Below are 16,503 nucleotides of genomic sequence, written 5' to 3' on the forward strand. Positions count from 1 at the left end.
AGATGCCTATGTTATAAACTTCTCATTTTTATAGTCAAATTTATAAGTCGTGACCAAAACGAAGAGCACCCAAACTTCAGTTTATTAGGACGATAAAAGTAGAAATATTCGTAAAAATTAAATTCGGTTAAAAATTTTCGAATTTTCTGACTGGATTTCTTTTTCTTTGAAAGTTGAAACTCAGATTTTTAATATATTTCGAAGTATTTTTAAAACAAATGATGTTTAATTTGAATTTTCAGTTCAATTTTAGTTATAAAAGTTCTGAATTTCCAGATTCTTTTTTTAAATATTTTGGGTCGATTCAGATATATATCTCAAAATTTGAATTTTCAAGTCGATTTGGATTAAGCAAAATCGGAATGCTTAACCATATAGAAAAATATATAAAAGCAAGATTAAAAACGGCCCAAAATAATATTTAAAAAAATGATTGAAAATAGCTTTCAAAGCTGTTCAATAACAGTCAAAATTCTGCATCACTGGCTAAAACTCTATATTCATGTTGTGGAGAAATATGATTTCATACAGTAAGAAAGCATATTACTACTGCAACCAAACATATCTCATCTTCAAAATTTACTCAGTCATCGTCTTCGTCTTCCTCCTACACGATTGCAAAACAAAATCAGCTTCACGCTACCAAGTTTTCACGAAATTCTTCATAAATTATATGAATGAATCAAGCTTCACTTACGCTAACCTCCCCGCTCCCCTCCTCATCTTCCTCGTCATTCACCTCGGATTTGGACTTGTCCGACTCCTCATCTTCCTGGCCAGCCTATTACCATCAACAAAAGACACTCAGCACTCGAAAATGGCCACTTATCTCACAGCAATTGAACTGATGATGGTATATTTTTTTACCAGTTTCTTGTTGTATGCCTTCATTTTCCGTTCGTATTCCATTTTTCGCTCCTCTGCAACCGCAACAAAGGGGGCTTTGTCCTATTTTTCATTTTGCACCGGAAAACGGATTAGATTATATACACATTAAACAATAATCAAAAGCTTATTCATCAATCAAGAGTAAAAAGATATACTACCTCTTTGCTCATTGACTTCCACTCATCACCACCAGCTTTACCAACCTATTGAATCAGAATTCATTTCCATCAGACATGTGTTACAGAAATCAATAAATACTAACAGCTTTACCAACCAATTTAATTGGAATTATCTGCAAATACAAACGGATAGGTAAAAGGAGACTTACAGCAGCAACAGATTTGTTGGTAGGGTGTTTTTCCTTGTACTGCTTCCTGAAGTCCTCCCTGCAATCACAAACACAGAATCATAAGGAATGCTGTTTCGACCCAACTACAAATAGCAGCACTCGAAGAACTTGTGGAAAAACGAACAACATTTCAATACAAAATCAACATACATGAAGACAAAGAAGGCACTTGCAGCCCTCTTTGGCTTGTTCGGGTCCTTCGCAGCTTGCTTCTCCTTCTTTGTTTGCTTCTTGGCAGAAAGCCTAACATCATCATCAAACAACTAGAATCATGAATCTCATACAATCTTCAATTAAAGTCCCTATAAACCTCAAAATAACTAAAATCATCATCAAATAACTAGAATCATAAATCATATACAGATCTTCAATTAAAGTCCCTATATACCTAGAATAACTAAAATCGTCATCAAATAACTAGAATCATAAATCGCATACACATCTTCAATCAAGTCACTAGAAACCTACAACAACTAAAACCTACAAACAAGACAATCACGCCTTCAATTAAACTCAATCACGTGAAATTCAAAACCTATAATCATATTTCTGAAGCAGATTAATGAAAGCAAACAAGACAATCAAACCTTCAGCAAAAAACTCAACACACATAAATTTTATTTTATTCATTTAAAATTCTGAAAATTATTTCTTCAAAAGTATGCACATCAACGATAGTTAAAATCAACCAAAATAATTGAAGTACAAAATACGGAAACGAAATCTACAATAAAATGTATCAAAACCGCTGATAAAATGCTAACCTGCTGTCCGCCTTTTTGGAATCAGCCTTCGTCGCCTTCGATTTACCTCCCTTCATCTGAATTCTGAGATGAAAACAGCGAAAGTCGTTAACGAAATGCAAAAATTAAACAGGAAAAAGCGTAATAAATCGACAAAAATCTCACGTTTAAGCAGAAGATTAGGGTTTTGCGAAGGAGAATGAGACGCAGAAGGCGATGAGTGAGATATTTATTGTGTGATTTATTATTTAAGGTAAATTTGAATAATAAATTTTAAAACTAATCAAATACATTAAATATAATGCTTTACGCGGGATCTGAAATATTTCACTGCCACGTCAGCCCACTCGTGCGGATATTAGGATATCCGCAGTAGTGCGGATGTCCCGGCGGACATCCCAAAAACACCTCCTGCCACGTCATACGGACTTCCCACTGCGGATGTCACGTTACACGGACATGCCACTGCACAGTGGCGGACATCCCCAAGGACATCCCGACGGACTTCCCACATTAAAAAAAATCACAAATTCACCAATTTAACAATTTACGGAAGAAAAATTCAAAACGAATACCGAATAAAAATTTCATTAATTAAAAAAAAAAGTACATTTCACCAAAATAAAAAAAAAATACATTTCAACAATTAAAAACTCAATCAACGACGACCCCTCCGCTGCGATACTTCTTCGATTATATCGTCCTGGAGTCGAACATGGGCTTGTTTTTGGCGCATGTCGGCGAATGCACGGACTCGCTCGACATCGTCATGGGGTATCCTCATGTGTACATTGCCAGTGGCCACGCCGTGGCTTGGACCCGCATCCGTATTAAAAATCGGGAATTCCGCGCCAACGTTCGTGGGAGTCAACGCAATGGCGGACGTCCCGACGGACATCAGCGGAAAGGCGCGGACATGCGGTGTCCGTATCGGACGTCCGTATCCGCTGAACAGTTGCATAATGGCGGACGTCGCGCGGTCTGACACCCGCGCGGAAGTCCGCCATTGCGGATGCTCTTATTGTACTTTTCATTATAGTAGTATTATTTTAAAAAATAAATTATTATCCAATTTGTGATTATTTATAAGAGCTTCAAATTGTTACAGAAATATTGAATAGAAAATTTAAATTTATATTGTTATCATCTTTCGTCTAGTTATATAACGTTTTTTCGTCTACCTATAGAGAGCTTAGAGCATCTCCAGTGGGCGGACATCCCACTCGGACATCCACTAGGACATCCCAAAAACACCTCCTGCCACGTCACTAGGACATCCCACCCCACTGCCACATCACTAGGACATCCCCTGCATATCCGCCCTTCCCATCGCCCTTCCCACTAGGACATCCCGCAATTAAAAAAATCACAATAATTTAATTTTAACATAAACAAAAAGTACGGGAAAGCAAAATACGGAAAAATTACGGGAAATACTTGAAAAGGGCAAACATACAAAGTCATAAAACATAAAAAAAAAACAAATTTAGGAAAAAAAGAAAAAATACTTAATCATGAAAAAAAAATACATAGTCCAACATCCCCGGCTCACTCCGCACTGTCCTCGTCGCCCGTGCCGTCGCCGCTACCAGTGCCGCCCCCGTCGCCCGTGCCTGGCCCGTCGTCCCCTCCGCTTATCTCGGCGCCATCATCTCCAATGGGTGGCATCCCCAAATCGCGCCGACATCCATCGATGATTTCCTTCAGCATCCTCTTGTACGTCGCATCGGTCGCGCCATGCCACCTATGCATGGTCCGGATATAATTTTGGGTTATTTGTGCGCGGGCGAGGCGGTTGAAATCTTCCGATTCAGCAGGGGCCCCCGATTCGACCTCGAACGACCCGCTTCCACTGCTGCTTCCCCGACCCCTCCGCTGCGCTGCTTTTTGCCCAACCGGGCGACGACGACGGCGAGCGTCTGATTGAGGTAGCGGGGAAACCTCATCGGCTTCTGGGAGCTCGTGCGAACCAGCACTGCTGCTGTATTCACCGGAAGCGTTGATCTTCGTCCGCTTCCAGCCCGATTCGACACCCCCACAGAACTTTGGGGAATCCTTCACCACGAGAAAGGCCTCCCACTGGTCGAATTGTTTGAACTTCAAGGCTCTGTCGGGGTACTGAGAAAAGGAACGGCTCCGGACATCCTCCTCGGACATACCGCTGCTTGCCTGGCGGAGGTTGTTTTGGTAGATACCAGCGAATCGACTAAGCTTAGGCCTCAACCGCTCCCACTGTTTCCGGCACTGTTCCGAAACGCGACGCTTCGCCCCAGCCGGTTTGTGTGTGTGGTAGGCTTCAGCGATACGATGCCACAGTCTGTCAATATGCTGGTTGGCACCGACATAGGGATCCTCGACTATTGCCACCCAAGCCTTTGCAAGCGCAACGTTTTCCCACGGGCTCCAGACCGTCCTCTTTCCCATCTCTTCCTCATCCTCCTCCTCTGCCACCGTTCGAGAGGAAGAGTCCGGGGCTTTCCCCTTGTCCTTGCCACGTCCCATCCCCCTGCCCCTGCCCCTGCCCCTTGCTGCTGCCCCCACATCATCGGGAGTCTCCCTGATTGGAGATAGCCCCAACTCCTCAAAAGAGAAAGTTTCCAAGCCGGTGAACTGAGTCTCCGGAACATAAGTGGAGGGGGTATCCGTAGACAGCGTAGCCATCACCGGGCGATACACATCGTCCGCTACTGGTTCATGACCCCTGCCACCCCCTCCCCCAGGCATCATCCCGGGCATCATCCCCGGCATCATCCCCTGCATCATCCCGGGCATCATCCCCGGCATCATCCCCGGCATCATCCCCGGCATCATCCCACCCATACCCATCATATTTGGGGTCATGCCCCCCATCCTCATACCCGGCATCATCATATTTGGGGTCATACCCCCCATACCACCCATCCAATTGTACATATAAGGGGACATCATCCCACCCATTCCACCCATTCCACCCATCCCACCCATCCCCGACATTCCCGGAACCGTTGACGCACTTCCGCTAACGTTTCCCTCCAGATCTATGGGAAACGCCGGAGTCTGCGACTCGCTCGTGGCCGGGGAGTTCCTATCGTTCTCCATTAAGTAGAAATGAAATTTGTAGTAAAAGAAGAGAGAAACTTGTTAACACAAGTGGTGCAAATGAAAAGAAGTTCAACGAGCCGTATATATAGAATTTAAAAAAAAAAAAAAAAAAAAATCAAATATCGGACGTCCGACCGGGACGTCCGACCTTCGCCACAGTGGCGCCCGTCCACCCGCCCTTCCCGGGGACGTCCGAGGACACCCGACGTCCTCACGGGACGTCCGTATCCGACCTCCGACCTCCCAACGGCGGACGTCCCGTCGCCCTTCCCGGTGTCCGACCGGACGTCCTACCGGAGGGGCGCCATAGGAGATGCTCTTAGTTCAATAAATTTTAATTCAAGTCAGTTGATGCGCTTAGCATGCAGGCTTACATCGAATTGGCCTAGTCAAAAAGTTTAGTTACCTCGACTTATTCTGTTAGTCATTGATAAACTAGCATCTCGATAAGTAATTTTACGTTATACAAGTAATTTATTTTTTGCACCATACATATAAATGTGTTGTTTTGCATTTATATTTGTAAGATTGAAAATTAAATTCAATAAAAGCATCCATGGCCTTCCCAATTTCACATCCTCTTCTACCCATCATAAAATAATTAATAATTTTAATACTCCCTCCGTCCCTCACTACTTGCACTTATTTCTTTTCTGGGCGTCCCAAGTTATTTGCACTTTTTCCATTTTTAGTAACAATTTATACCTACAGCCGTAATTGTTGACTTTGTCTATCACTCATTCCTTAATCTCCGTGCCCAAAAGGAAATGTGCGAGTAGTGCGGGACGGAGAGAGTATAATAATATCTAATACTGTATAAATCATTACATAAACAAAAACTAGACAAACATGATATACAAAAATTGACTCTATTGTCGACACATTCAATTGACGGAGGAAGTCTAAGGCCACCGGTCCTGAAAACATAACTAATTGGATGAAAAGGGTCAACGGGTAGCATAAAAAGATAAAGGCAGTGCGACGACCATTATCGGCAATGAATGAAAGAAGAATACTTCCTCTTATTTTATCATTTAAGCCAGCATTTTGTTTTAATTGATACTCCCTTATTCGTTTTGCTTCAATTGCTATACTCCCTTATTTTATTATTTAATGATATATTTGTAAAATGATTTTGGTTATGAGCACATCACCGTCTCAACATTTTAAAACTTAAATCTTTTGTAGTACTCCCTCCGTCCCACGTTACTTGAGGCGTTTCTTTTCGGCACGGGATTTAAGAAAGTTGTGTTTAATGAGTTAAATAAAGTAGAAGAGAGAATAAAGTAAGAGAGAGGAGAGAAAGTAAAGTAATAGAAATGATAAAATATGTGTGATTAGATGTTTTGTTTTTAGCCAAAAAGAGAAATGACTCAAGTAACTTGGGACAACCCAAAAAGGAATACGACTCAAGTAACTTGGGACGGAGGGAGTAATATAATAGGTTAGCACAAGCTGCGTCATGCAGTAAACTAATCCATATTTTAAGCGATTTGTGTTAGAACCAATTTTTTATTTAAATAACAATTCATTACCATTTAAATATTCATTAAATTTATGGATTATTTATTTTAGTAATTACCATTTCATACTTTTATATTCACTTGCATGCTCATTTCAATTTTACCTATTTAACTACTAATATTAGGTCTGACAATTCTTGACACGATAATCTGACATAAATTCGTATGAAATTATTATCAGATTAAGTTCGGGTTATCCTATATGAAACAAAATTATTATTTTAATTATTTTTATTAATTAAAAATATTACTCCATTCGTCTCATAAATTTTGTTACACTTTGAACGGGCACGAGTTATAATAAATGTAATGAATGTAATGGAAAGTGGGTTGAAAATTTTAGTGGAATATGAGTTTTTATATATTAGTTTATAATAAAATGTGAGTGGAAATGAGTTAATGGAATATATGGTCCACTACAAAAAATAGCAAAATGTGAAATGCGACAAATTTTGTGGGACGGACGAAAATGAGAAAATGTGTCAAATTTTCTAGTTGGAGGGAGTATACTTTAATTTTATTATTTAGATTTAAATCATGATAAGTTTTTAATCATACCCCGTCCAACTCAAGATGTCCACCTTTCCATTTTTGTTTGTCACACTCAAGATGTTCACTTTCTATATTTGAAAATACATTCCCCTTTCCCCTCTCATTAAAATATTCAATCATCTTTTTTCACTCTATTTTATCACACACACTATTCCACCTAAAATCATGTGTCATTGAAGAATGTAGACATCTCGAATAGAACGGATGAAGTATTATAACAAGCTTTAACTGTGGAGTATCATTTTAAAATAATTTTAAATAATAAATTTTAATTGTCAGAGTTAATATTCAACAAACATTATTACTTATATAAGTAAATTCCCTTATTCAACAAAATGATAAATAATTCCGATTTCATATGCGTGGAGTGTAGACAGTAGAATAGTGCAACAAATAAATATTGTAGTCTGTATTAACCAAAATTATTGTACAAATAGATCATTAAATAATAAAATATGGGAATATAGCAATTGAAGCAAAACGAATAAGGGAGTGTAGCAACTAAAACAAAACGCGAACTTAAATGATAAAATAAGAAGTAGCAATTGAATCAATATGGTGCCGTTTAACAACACAGCACCCCCTGTTTTGTTTCCACCACAGTAGGGGATCCACTCCCGAAGAATAACAAGTATGAACTACAATCCCAAATTTAGTGAAATTTGTTGGCTTTCATGAATCGATCAACTCAGACTCTGATTTCACATAGATCTACCATCCAATTTGAGTCAAACTAATAGTGAAAATATTTGCGTTCATTATGTGAATTCTATATACTTGATTTTCCTTTCATTTACCTATTTTTTCATTAATGCCTCCAATTATAACAATCAGTCAATCAGACATATTTTTTGGTAATAAATAATAAATTATATTTGCTAGTTTATTAAAACTCTATTATCATTATAACAATTAGTCATTCACATATTTTTAGGAAATAAATAATAAATTATATTTGCTAGCTTATTAAAACTATATTATCATTATAACAATCAGTCGATCACATATTCTTGGCAATAAATAATAGATTATACTCGCTAGTTTATTACAACTATATAGTCAAATAAAATCTACATAGTGAATGGGTCGCACGCAATGCACTAATTTGTATAGCCTTAAATAGGGAGTATAGAATTTTATGAAATCTCATCATAATCAATTTTGATTTTTGATTTAGGGTGAAATGTTAATCCTTCGATACTTGTTTGAATAATGTTTCAAACCATTCGATTTGTACGCAATTTGGAGTTTAGCTTTAAAAATAGGACAGTGCAAAATAAATCTCGAAAGGAAGTAGTAAAAAATATGGTTCATCCTACAGTCCTACAGTATGCAATCTTAATCACAATCAATTTTAAACTCGTGAATTTATTATGACTAGTGGTCCCACGTGCGCACGACGGAATATTTTTTCCGTTATACAGTTTTGAATTGTTAATTGATTAATTAAAATTAGAAATAATATGACTATATAAGATTTAAAAATAGTAAAATGTACTACTGTAGTAATAACAATTCAATAAACCTATACTCCTCACTCCATTGCACACCTAAAGACATAAAATTAAACATATTTGAAATGGAATCAAGACAAAACACAATTATTTGGGAAGCGAAGAGAGTATATCACACTTTTGAAAAATATGTTTAAAACAATCCTTCATATCTCTCTACTAAAAATAGTGAATCGCACTTTTAAAAAAATAACTATATTCGAGAATCAGGAACTGCATGTTTCGAGTTAAGGATGTTACTACAATTTTATACTCTTCAATTCCTTTCACACCTAAAGACATAAAATTAAACACACTTAAAACGGAATCAAGACAACACAATTATTTGGGGAGCGAAGAGAGTATATCACACTTTTGTAAAATATGTTTAAAACAATCCTTCATATCCCTCTACTAAAAACAATGAATCACACTTTTAAAAAAATAACTATATTCGAGAATCAGGAACGGCATGTTTCGAGTTAAGGATGTTACTACAATTTTTCCCTCTCTCAGAATTGTTAGAAACATTGGAATAAAATTCTCGAACCATAGCACGCGGTACTCTAACTATTGCAATCAAAGAAAAAAAAACAATGAAAATTATAAAATAAACCGAACTATAGGTCTTGTAGATAAAAAACCTCTTTTCCGCAAGACAAATTACATCATGGTTAATGCTCATGGACTGGCGTATTATCCCTAGGGATGAAACAACTTCCTCCTAACGTATATAACATCTCAAACCCGCTAGACACCGATGAACTTGATGGGGCTCCAAAAATCATGCAATGCAATGTTAGTAAAATGTACAATAAAATGTAGAGAGCTTGAGAGTGAATGAAGAGTGCTTTTGTTGGTATTTAATTCATCCATAACTCTATGTCTTTGGCTTTTATAGGCACAAAATTGTGACATGAGAGATCATGGAATTAAAAATCATAAATTATAAAATTAAGACAATAGAGGTTACAAAATTTGTTTAATGCTCATTATCCTATTTAAGATTTGTAATCGCCAATTATTGATTGTAATCTAACTAAATATTCATGATAGTTATTTATAAATATTTAAATTTATTTCCAAAACTCTTAAATTTTTAAAAAAAGCCAAAACTCATCTTTTATATATTGATATATATTATTAAAAATGTTTTGTAACATCCTTTTCATCAAGTCTCTATATATATTTGATCACTTGACGGAGAAAACTAAAAAAATGTTTTTTTATTATAAACATGGATATACATCTAAACCTTTCGGTTCCAAAAGTAATTTTTTTAGTTAATGCAAGCAAATGAGATTTTATAACGTTTAATCATTCATATTATAATAATTTCACTTATTCTAATTAATGGATAATGGTTTCAATAATTATTGAGAAAAATCGGTTACATCATTATGAATTGTATAATTGTATCACAAATTCATTTAATTCCATAACTTACACATATTTTAAAATAAGGATAAAATTTATAAATATTTCAAAATTAGACCAAAACTCGTCTTTTATATGTATAGATGTATAGATTATATTAGGAATCTTAACTCCTTTCTTTAGGATGATATAGGTATAGGTACAGGGTTTAAAATTAATTGTCCCATCATCGCATATCAAGTTGGTAATGTAACTGGTTGAATAATTGCAAAAATTCAAACTTTGTGATTTATAATTCAGAAAATTAATTGAAGAATTTTGATACACATTTTTTGTCTGTCATTTTGTATTGTTAATTTTGTGGGATAATTACACAATTCATACCGAATTGTTTAACTTTGTTTTAAATGGAATCCAAATGTTTAAAATTTGGATAAATTATTAATTTTATGGGATAATTATACAATTTATACCGAATTGTTTAACTCTTTTATATGGACTAAAAATGTTGAAAATATGGATAAATTATACAAAAAGTTTTTATCGAAACTTCAAATTAATTTTTTTGTAACGACGTAGCTTCAAGACTAACAGTATGTGGGAGACAGCTTGCAATTGCTTTAAGCCATCCGCAACGCCGTCTCTTAACCGTCTCATATCTTCACTATTCATGGGCCCTACTGTACTTTTCATCTCATCTCTTAACTAAGAAACAACACCTGCAACCCTCCATCTCTTAACCATCTCATCCCTTAATTATTCATTCAATTTCATTTTTTATTTTTATTTCCAACAAATTCAATTAATAAAAACACACTTCATTAAATAAAATAAAACTACAACTTAAAATTCTAAAAAAATAAAAAATCACATCAATAAAATCTAAAAAATATAAAAATTACGATGGATGTAAGTCCAGGATCGACGTTGAGGAACCGCGGCTTCCTCCTCCTCCCTACGTCGATCCTCTTCTAGCGATTCTTCCATTATTCGACGCATTTTCCCAAACGGATCCATGCATGGATTAAATTTGGGAGAAGAATAATGTTTTGAGATGAAAATTAGAGAGGAAAGAGAGATGATTTGAGAAGAATAGATGTGTGTTTGTGTATATAAATGAGAATGAAAGAGGAATATGTGTAGAATAAAAAAAGGAAAAAAATTTAAAATTTCAACAGTAATAAAACGATAATATTACCGTTTTTCATTTTTTTATTTTTTTTATTAAAATCGATTTTTTTAAAAAAATGATTTATTGCGTCAGCGTGACGACGACCACTTGCCGGCCCGCGAGAGGGCGTCACGCCTAGCGCCAGCGCTTGCCACGTGGCACTGGCGCGTGGCAAGCTGTCGCGCGAGCCGTATCTCCGGGACGAGACGCTCTGCGAGACGAGACCGGGACGGAAGGCTGCACGCCGTCTCTTATCCGTCTCGTCTCTCCGAGACGAGACCGAGACGGTTAAGAGATGCGTTGCGGATGCTCTAAGCTAAGCACACTTAATGGAGTTTTTAGGAGATTGATGTCAGAAAAGAGATGCATCTGTTAAGCTCTTCTCAAATATACAGCATCATACCTGTATATACTTAGAATCCCTCTCGTTTGGGCATGTTTCAGTTTATTCACCCCTCCGCTTCAAATGTTTCCTTGTCCATGCTCCTGTACAAGCTTCACTTCCTACTCATGTTTCGGGTGTTACATGTTTAGACGTCGTTAAGCATTTTCTTATGTATCGTGCAAAACATGAAACAATAATATAAAATTTTTTATACTGAAATAGAAATAATAATAATACTCTTATAACTTTTTGTATTAATATCTTTTTTATTAATATGAAACAATAATGAAACCTTTTTCCCTTCACATATGGAGTAAAAAAAGAAGAAGTTCAAACATGAATAATAAAATGAAATTTACAATGCGTACTATCTCAATAAAATGACTGTGTAAATCAAATAACTGAGACAATTATTAATGAATTATGAGAATTAACAAAATTTTAAAACTACTGATTCATCTGTCCATTATTAGGAGTCTCATTTATGGGCGGCACGAGTTATAAGAAATGTTAAGAAAAATGGATGGAAAAAAGTTTGTGGAATTAAGGTTACACTTGTATATATTAATTTTAAATAAAATGTGAATGAAATGAGTTAGTGGAAGGTGATACCTATAACTCCTATATGCGGACAGACTAAAATGGAAAAACAGGACTGTATCCGCGGACAGAGGAGTACACTACATTTTTCCTCACCGGAAACGAAAACTGCCGCGTTAATTGTTTGACGAAACACCCCTACGCGTAAATTGTTCTCAATTGTAAGTTTTTGGGAAAACAATTTCGTGCTTAGGGCTCAAGGTAATTGTAAGTTTCCCACAGCCATGGAATTTCCTAGGTTTTCCGTTTATGTTCTTCGATTTTGGGAAGAAATTTACCAAATTGCACAATGATATGTAAATAGTGAATGCAGTTTCTGAAAAATTTCCCGGAAACGAGACAAAATCGCTTTTAAAAAGACCATTCATGATTGGTAAAGCAATTATTTACTCGCTTTTGGTTTGATTCTGCTCTTCATCAGGTACCTCTCCATTGTTTTGTTCTTCAATTCTTTTTCTGAACTTTGTGTTTTTGCTTTAGAAACATGTGAATTGTTAGAAACTTGTTTGTGCTTTCTTTGTTGTTCTTCAATCTTTTTGGTGTCTATACGTGTTATTGTTTTTATGTTGTTTACAAGAAACAAGAGAAATATTTTTGAAAAGTGAGGATGTAAGTTGTTGAGAGTTCTGGTAAATGCTATGCTTGGTGAATTACAAGAGTTAGCAATATGTTACTTAAATGTGTATTTGTGGAAGATAACTAGCTTAGATGCTAATCCCCTTGTTTACTCAAATGTATTGAATTTTGGATTGTCCTGAGGCCCTTGATATGGCTCTTGCCTACTATGTAGATTGATTCATATCTCATTGAAATGGTGGGATTGGAGGAATTATAGTAGTAATAAGGACAAAATTGCGCAGTCGTCTATCTAATCAATCATGAAAAGTAAATGCCCCCAAATCTAGTTTACTTTTTATGAGTAAATGGTGGGATTGCTAGTGTTAGATTTGGCTAAGTATTGCAGTTTGATGAAGTGATTTTCTTTCCCTTCATTTTGTATTTGGTTTGTAAAACTATGAGCTGGCTTGAAATTCAACCTGGCATTGTTTAAAATGACTAGTTGTTGGTGCCTTGATTCTTGCGGGGAAGAGAAGGCTCATGAATCTAATTCCACTGCGTTTGATCACGTTCTTGAATGAATGGGAAATCAGGTCATTCATTATCCTCAGCCTCGCATTGCAGATTTTACTGACCATGTTGGGTAATCGCAGGAAGTATGTATGCAAACTTTGGATGAGAATCATCCTTTGGTGTGCTTACGTATTAGCAGATTGGGTGGCATTCGTTTCACTTGGCATCATCGCAAAGAGCACACTTGATGAGTACCAGAAAAAGACTACTATTGATGATCCTGGGATTGAACTGAGGTGGTTTTGGGCTCAGTTCTTTCTGCTGCATTTGGGCGGGCCTGACACCATCACAGCATATTCTCTCGAAGATAATGAGCTGTGGCTGAGGCGTGTGGTGGGGATGGTTATTCCAACTGGACTTGCCTTTTATGTACTACTCTTTGCTTTCCCAGGTTCTTATTGGCTTCCTTCTTTGAGCGTGCTCATCTTTGTAGCCGGTGTAATCAAGTACGCAGAGCGCTTGTCCAGCCTCTATGCTGCCCATGGTGAGAACTTCCGCAACGCCATGCTTCCAGAGCCTGATCCGGGACCCAACTACCCGAAATTTATGGAAGAAGTTGCTATGAAGAAGGCTGAGGGATTCAATGTTGAGGTGGACCACCATGTTATAGATATCCCTGTTCTTGTAAAGCATGAGTTCCCTGACGAACCCAGATTACACGAAGTTTATGACCTATACAAAATATTTAAGCCCCTCTCTGCAGATTCAATCTTGAGTTTTCAAGATCGAGACAGGAGTGAGTCCTACTTCCTGAGGTTCTCATGGGAGCAAGCTTTTCATGTTGTGGAGATTGAGCTTGGTTTCTTGTATGATGAGCTGTACACAAAAGCGTCTGTTGTATACAATCAACGAGGCTATGTGTGTCGGGTTATCACTTTAACTCTTACTATATTCTCCTACCTAGCGTTTATTTTCATTCGCAAGAACAGGAAATACTCTCTACTCGACTTGGCAATTACTCACTTGTTGCTTGTGGTGGCTATGTTCTTAGAAGCGTGCGGCGTTTGGATTTTTATTGACTCAGATTGGACACGTCAGTGGCTGACCAGGCGCGACAAATTATCTCGTCCTGGTCGCGTGATTAAATGGTTTCAGCAGCCAATCAAGAAGAGGTGGTCCAAGAAAATGGCTCAATACAATCTGCTTGATCTTTGTGTTAGGGACAAATCTGCAGTGTGCCCAAGAAGCTACAGGTTTCTTTCGAGCATCAGAAAGATTACTATATTGGATCATTACGTTGAAAAGCACCAGCACAAGTATTTCGTAGACGTCTCCGTTGACCTGATGAAGCTAATATTCACGGAGTTGAGGAGCTACACAGCTGTTTCTGATCGTGCAGGCATATGGAGCAGAAAGGGGAGTTTCACTCTTGAAAAGTACACCTCTCTCTCTCTTGACTGGATGCGAGAGAGAGAGTTTCATGAGAGAATCCTCCTGTGGCACATTGCTACAGACATTTGCTACTCAAAAGATTGGGGTGATGACAATCGAACCAACACAGACGAGAGGAAGCAAACCGCAGACCACAGCAAGCAAATATCCGAGTACATGATGTATCTCCTCGTCGTCTACCCTTTCATGCTGCCACAAGGGAACGGGATGAGAAGATTACGTGACACTTGTGCTGAAGTCAGAGTTTTCCTAGAAGGGAGAGATGCAGCAATATTCAGCAAAGTTGAGGTTTGCAAGAAGCTGCTCGAGGTGAACACTGAAGTGCCACCGGCTAAAGTGAAGGGTGACAGGAGCAAAACCGTGCTGTTTGATGCTTGCATACTGGCTAAGGCCCTCTTAGCAGAGGGGAAGAGGTGGGAGATTATAAGCAAAGTGTGGATGGAGATGCTGGCTCACGCCGCCACAAATTGCAGCGGCTACCACCACGTCCGCCAGCTGCGGAAGGGGGGAGAGCTGCTCAGCCATGTTTGGCTTCTCATGGCACATTTAGGTATCACTGAGCAGTTTCAGATATCTCAAGGTCATGCTAGAGCTAAAATGCAAGCAAAATAGATTCTTTAATTAATTATTCTTTACAGGATTAAGTTGTAGTTATATGCTCATTTACTTCTAATTCATGTGTAAATACATCTTGGGTGCATCTTTTTACTTGGTTTTGAGTTTATGTTATTTTTGGGTGTCTGTTGTAGATGAGATGATGCCCAAGTTCTTTGTTATTCTTTGTGATTTGTTACAGGTACAAACAATTACAACTATAACTACTAATGATTTTTCTACAGGCAAATTTGTAGATTACTAGTTACTACTACTATTGTTTGAATTTGTAAAATAAAGTTATGAATAGAGTTGTCAATTGGTCTGTGATGGTCCGACTCAAATGCTTTTGAACCGACCCTAATTTAAAGAAAATAATGTGGTTTCTATTTGTATAGATTTTTTAAGGAATTTTGGTATTATTTTTAATCAAGTATGAAAAAATATTGTTACATGTTTTGGCGGGTTTTTTCAGTTGTTGCATGATCAAATTCTCTCCTTTTCTAAGTGTAAATATGTAGTGTGGAGGGAGAGTTCGTGCTAGAGTTGTAACTGCTTCTGATATTATAATTAAGAAAGATACTAAATAATAAAACCACTTTTTGAATATTAAAAAAACGAATTTAAATATACTAGTAAAACAAAGTAAAAGGGCAACACACCTTCATGGGTTACTTGCCAATCCCCGTCCATAAAAAATAAGTCTAAGTCGAAGTCGAAAGAGAAGTTTAATATTTAATCTCAAAATAATTAACCGAGTGCCGCCTACCGAGACATAAAATATAGTCCGTACATATTGTGAGCCGCCTATCTAAAACATAATAACACTGACTATATATAGTTGGCACGGCCCATCAAACACAAAAATAGTCTCTAACAAATACTATTACTCCCTCGGACACATAAAAATACGAGAATTCCATTTATAGAAAGTTATCCCAATATATTACCCATATACATTAAGTTGTTTACAACTTGCACCATCAGAACACTAATAATAATGTGGATCTCACTTTCCACTAATAATACTTTAATTACCATTTTACTCATCTCTTTTACTTACTAATTTTGTCTTAATTCCCATTCATATCATCTGCTCATATTTTTGGGACGGAGAGAGTATTAAAAAGCAAACTATGAATTAGAAACTCAGCTAAACAAACAAAAACTAAACCAAAGCTCTAAAGTGCATTAGCAGACAATTTTCTAGTACTATAATTTTAA

At 37.0% G+C, this 16,503-nt stretch overlaps 2 protein-coding genes across 8 annotated transcripts; one reads left to right on the plus strand and one right to left on the minus strand.

Annotated features, from left to right (window-relative positions):
- Positions 1 to 415: 415 nt before the first annotated feature.
- Positions 416 to 2,239, minus strand: LOC121801697 (HMG1/2-like protein). The gene is made up of 8 exons (XM_042201195.1): positions 2,146 to 2,239; positions 2,002 to 2,064; positions 1,388 to 1,480; positions 1,217 to 1,274; positions 1,047 to 1,091; positions 868 to 948; positions 698 to 781; positions 416 to 607 (listed from the first exon to the last, which is right to left on the minus strand). Exons 2-8 carry the CDS (start codon positions 2,055 to 2,057, stop codon positions 584 to 586), a joined length of 441 nt encoding a protein of 146 aa, XP_042057129.1. The 5' UTR covers positions 2,058 to 2,064; positions 2,146 to 2,239; the 3' UTR covers positions 416 to 583.
- A 9,972-nt stretch (positions 2,240 to 12,211) lies between these two features.
- On the plus strand, positions 12,212 to 15,461 carry LOC121755050. 7 transcript variants are annotated; one of them, XM_042150362.1, is made up of 3 exons: positions 12,212 to 12,363; positions 12,467 to 12,583; positions 13,374 to 15,461. In XM_042150362.1, exon 3 carries the CDS (start codon positions 13,396 to 13,398, stop codon positions 15,295 to 15,297), a length of 1,902 nt encoding a protein of 633 aa, XP_042006296.1. In that variant the 5' UTR covers positions 12,212 to 12,363; positions 12,467 to 12,583; positions 13,374 to 13,395; the 3' UTR covers positions 15,298 to 15,461. The 7 variants fall into 7 exon arrangements, with proteins under 7 accessions (XP_042006296.1, XP_042006274.1, XP_042006312.1 ...); XM_042150378.1 differs by having other exon boundaries at positions 12,224 to 12,363; positions 12,476 to 12,583; XM_042150370.1 differs by having other exon boundaries at positions 12,230 to 12,369.
- Positions 15,462 to 16,503: the final 1,042 nt, after the last annotated feature.

This window comes from Salvia splendens, chromosome 1, assembly GCF_004379255.2.
Source record: "Salvia splendens isolate huo1 chromosome 1, SspV2, whole genome shotgun sequence".
Taxonomy (NCBI): domain Eukaryota; kingdom Viridiplantae; phylum Streptophyta; class Magnoliopsida; order Lamiales; family Lamiaceae; genus Salvia; species Salvia splendens.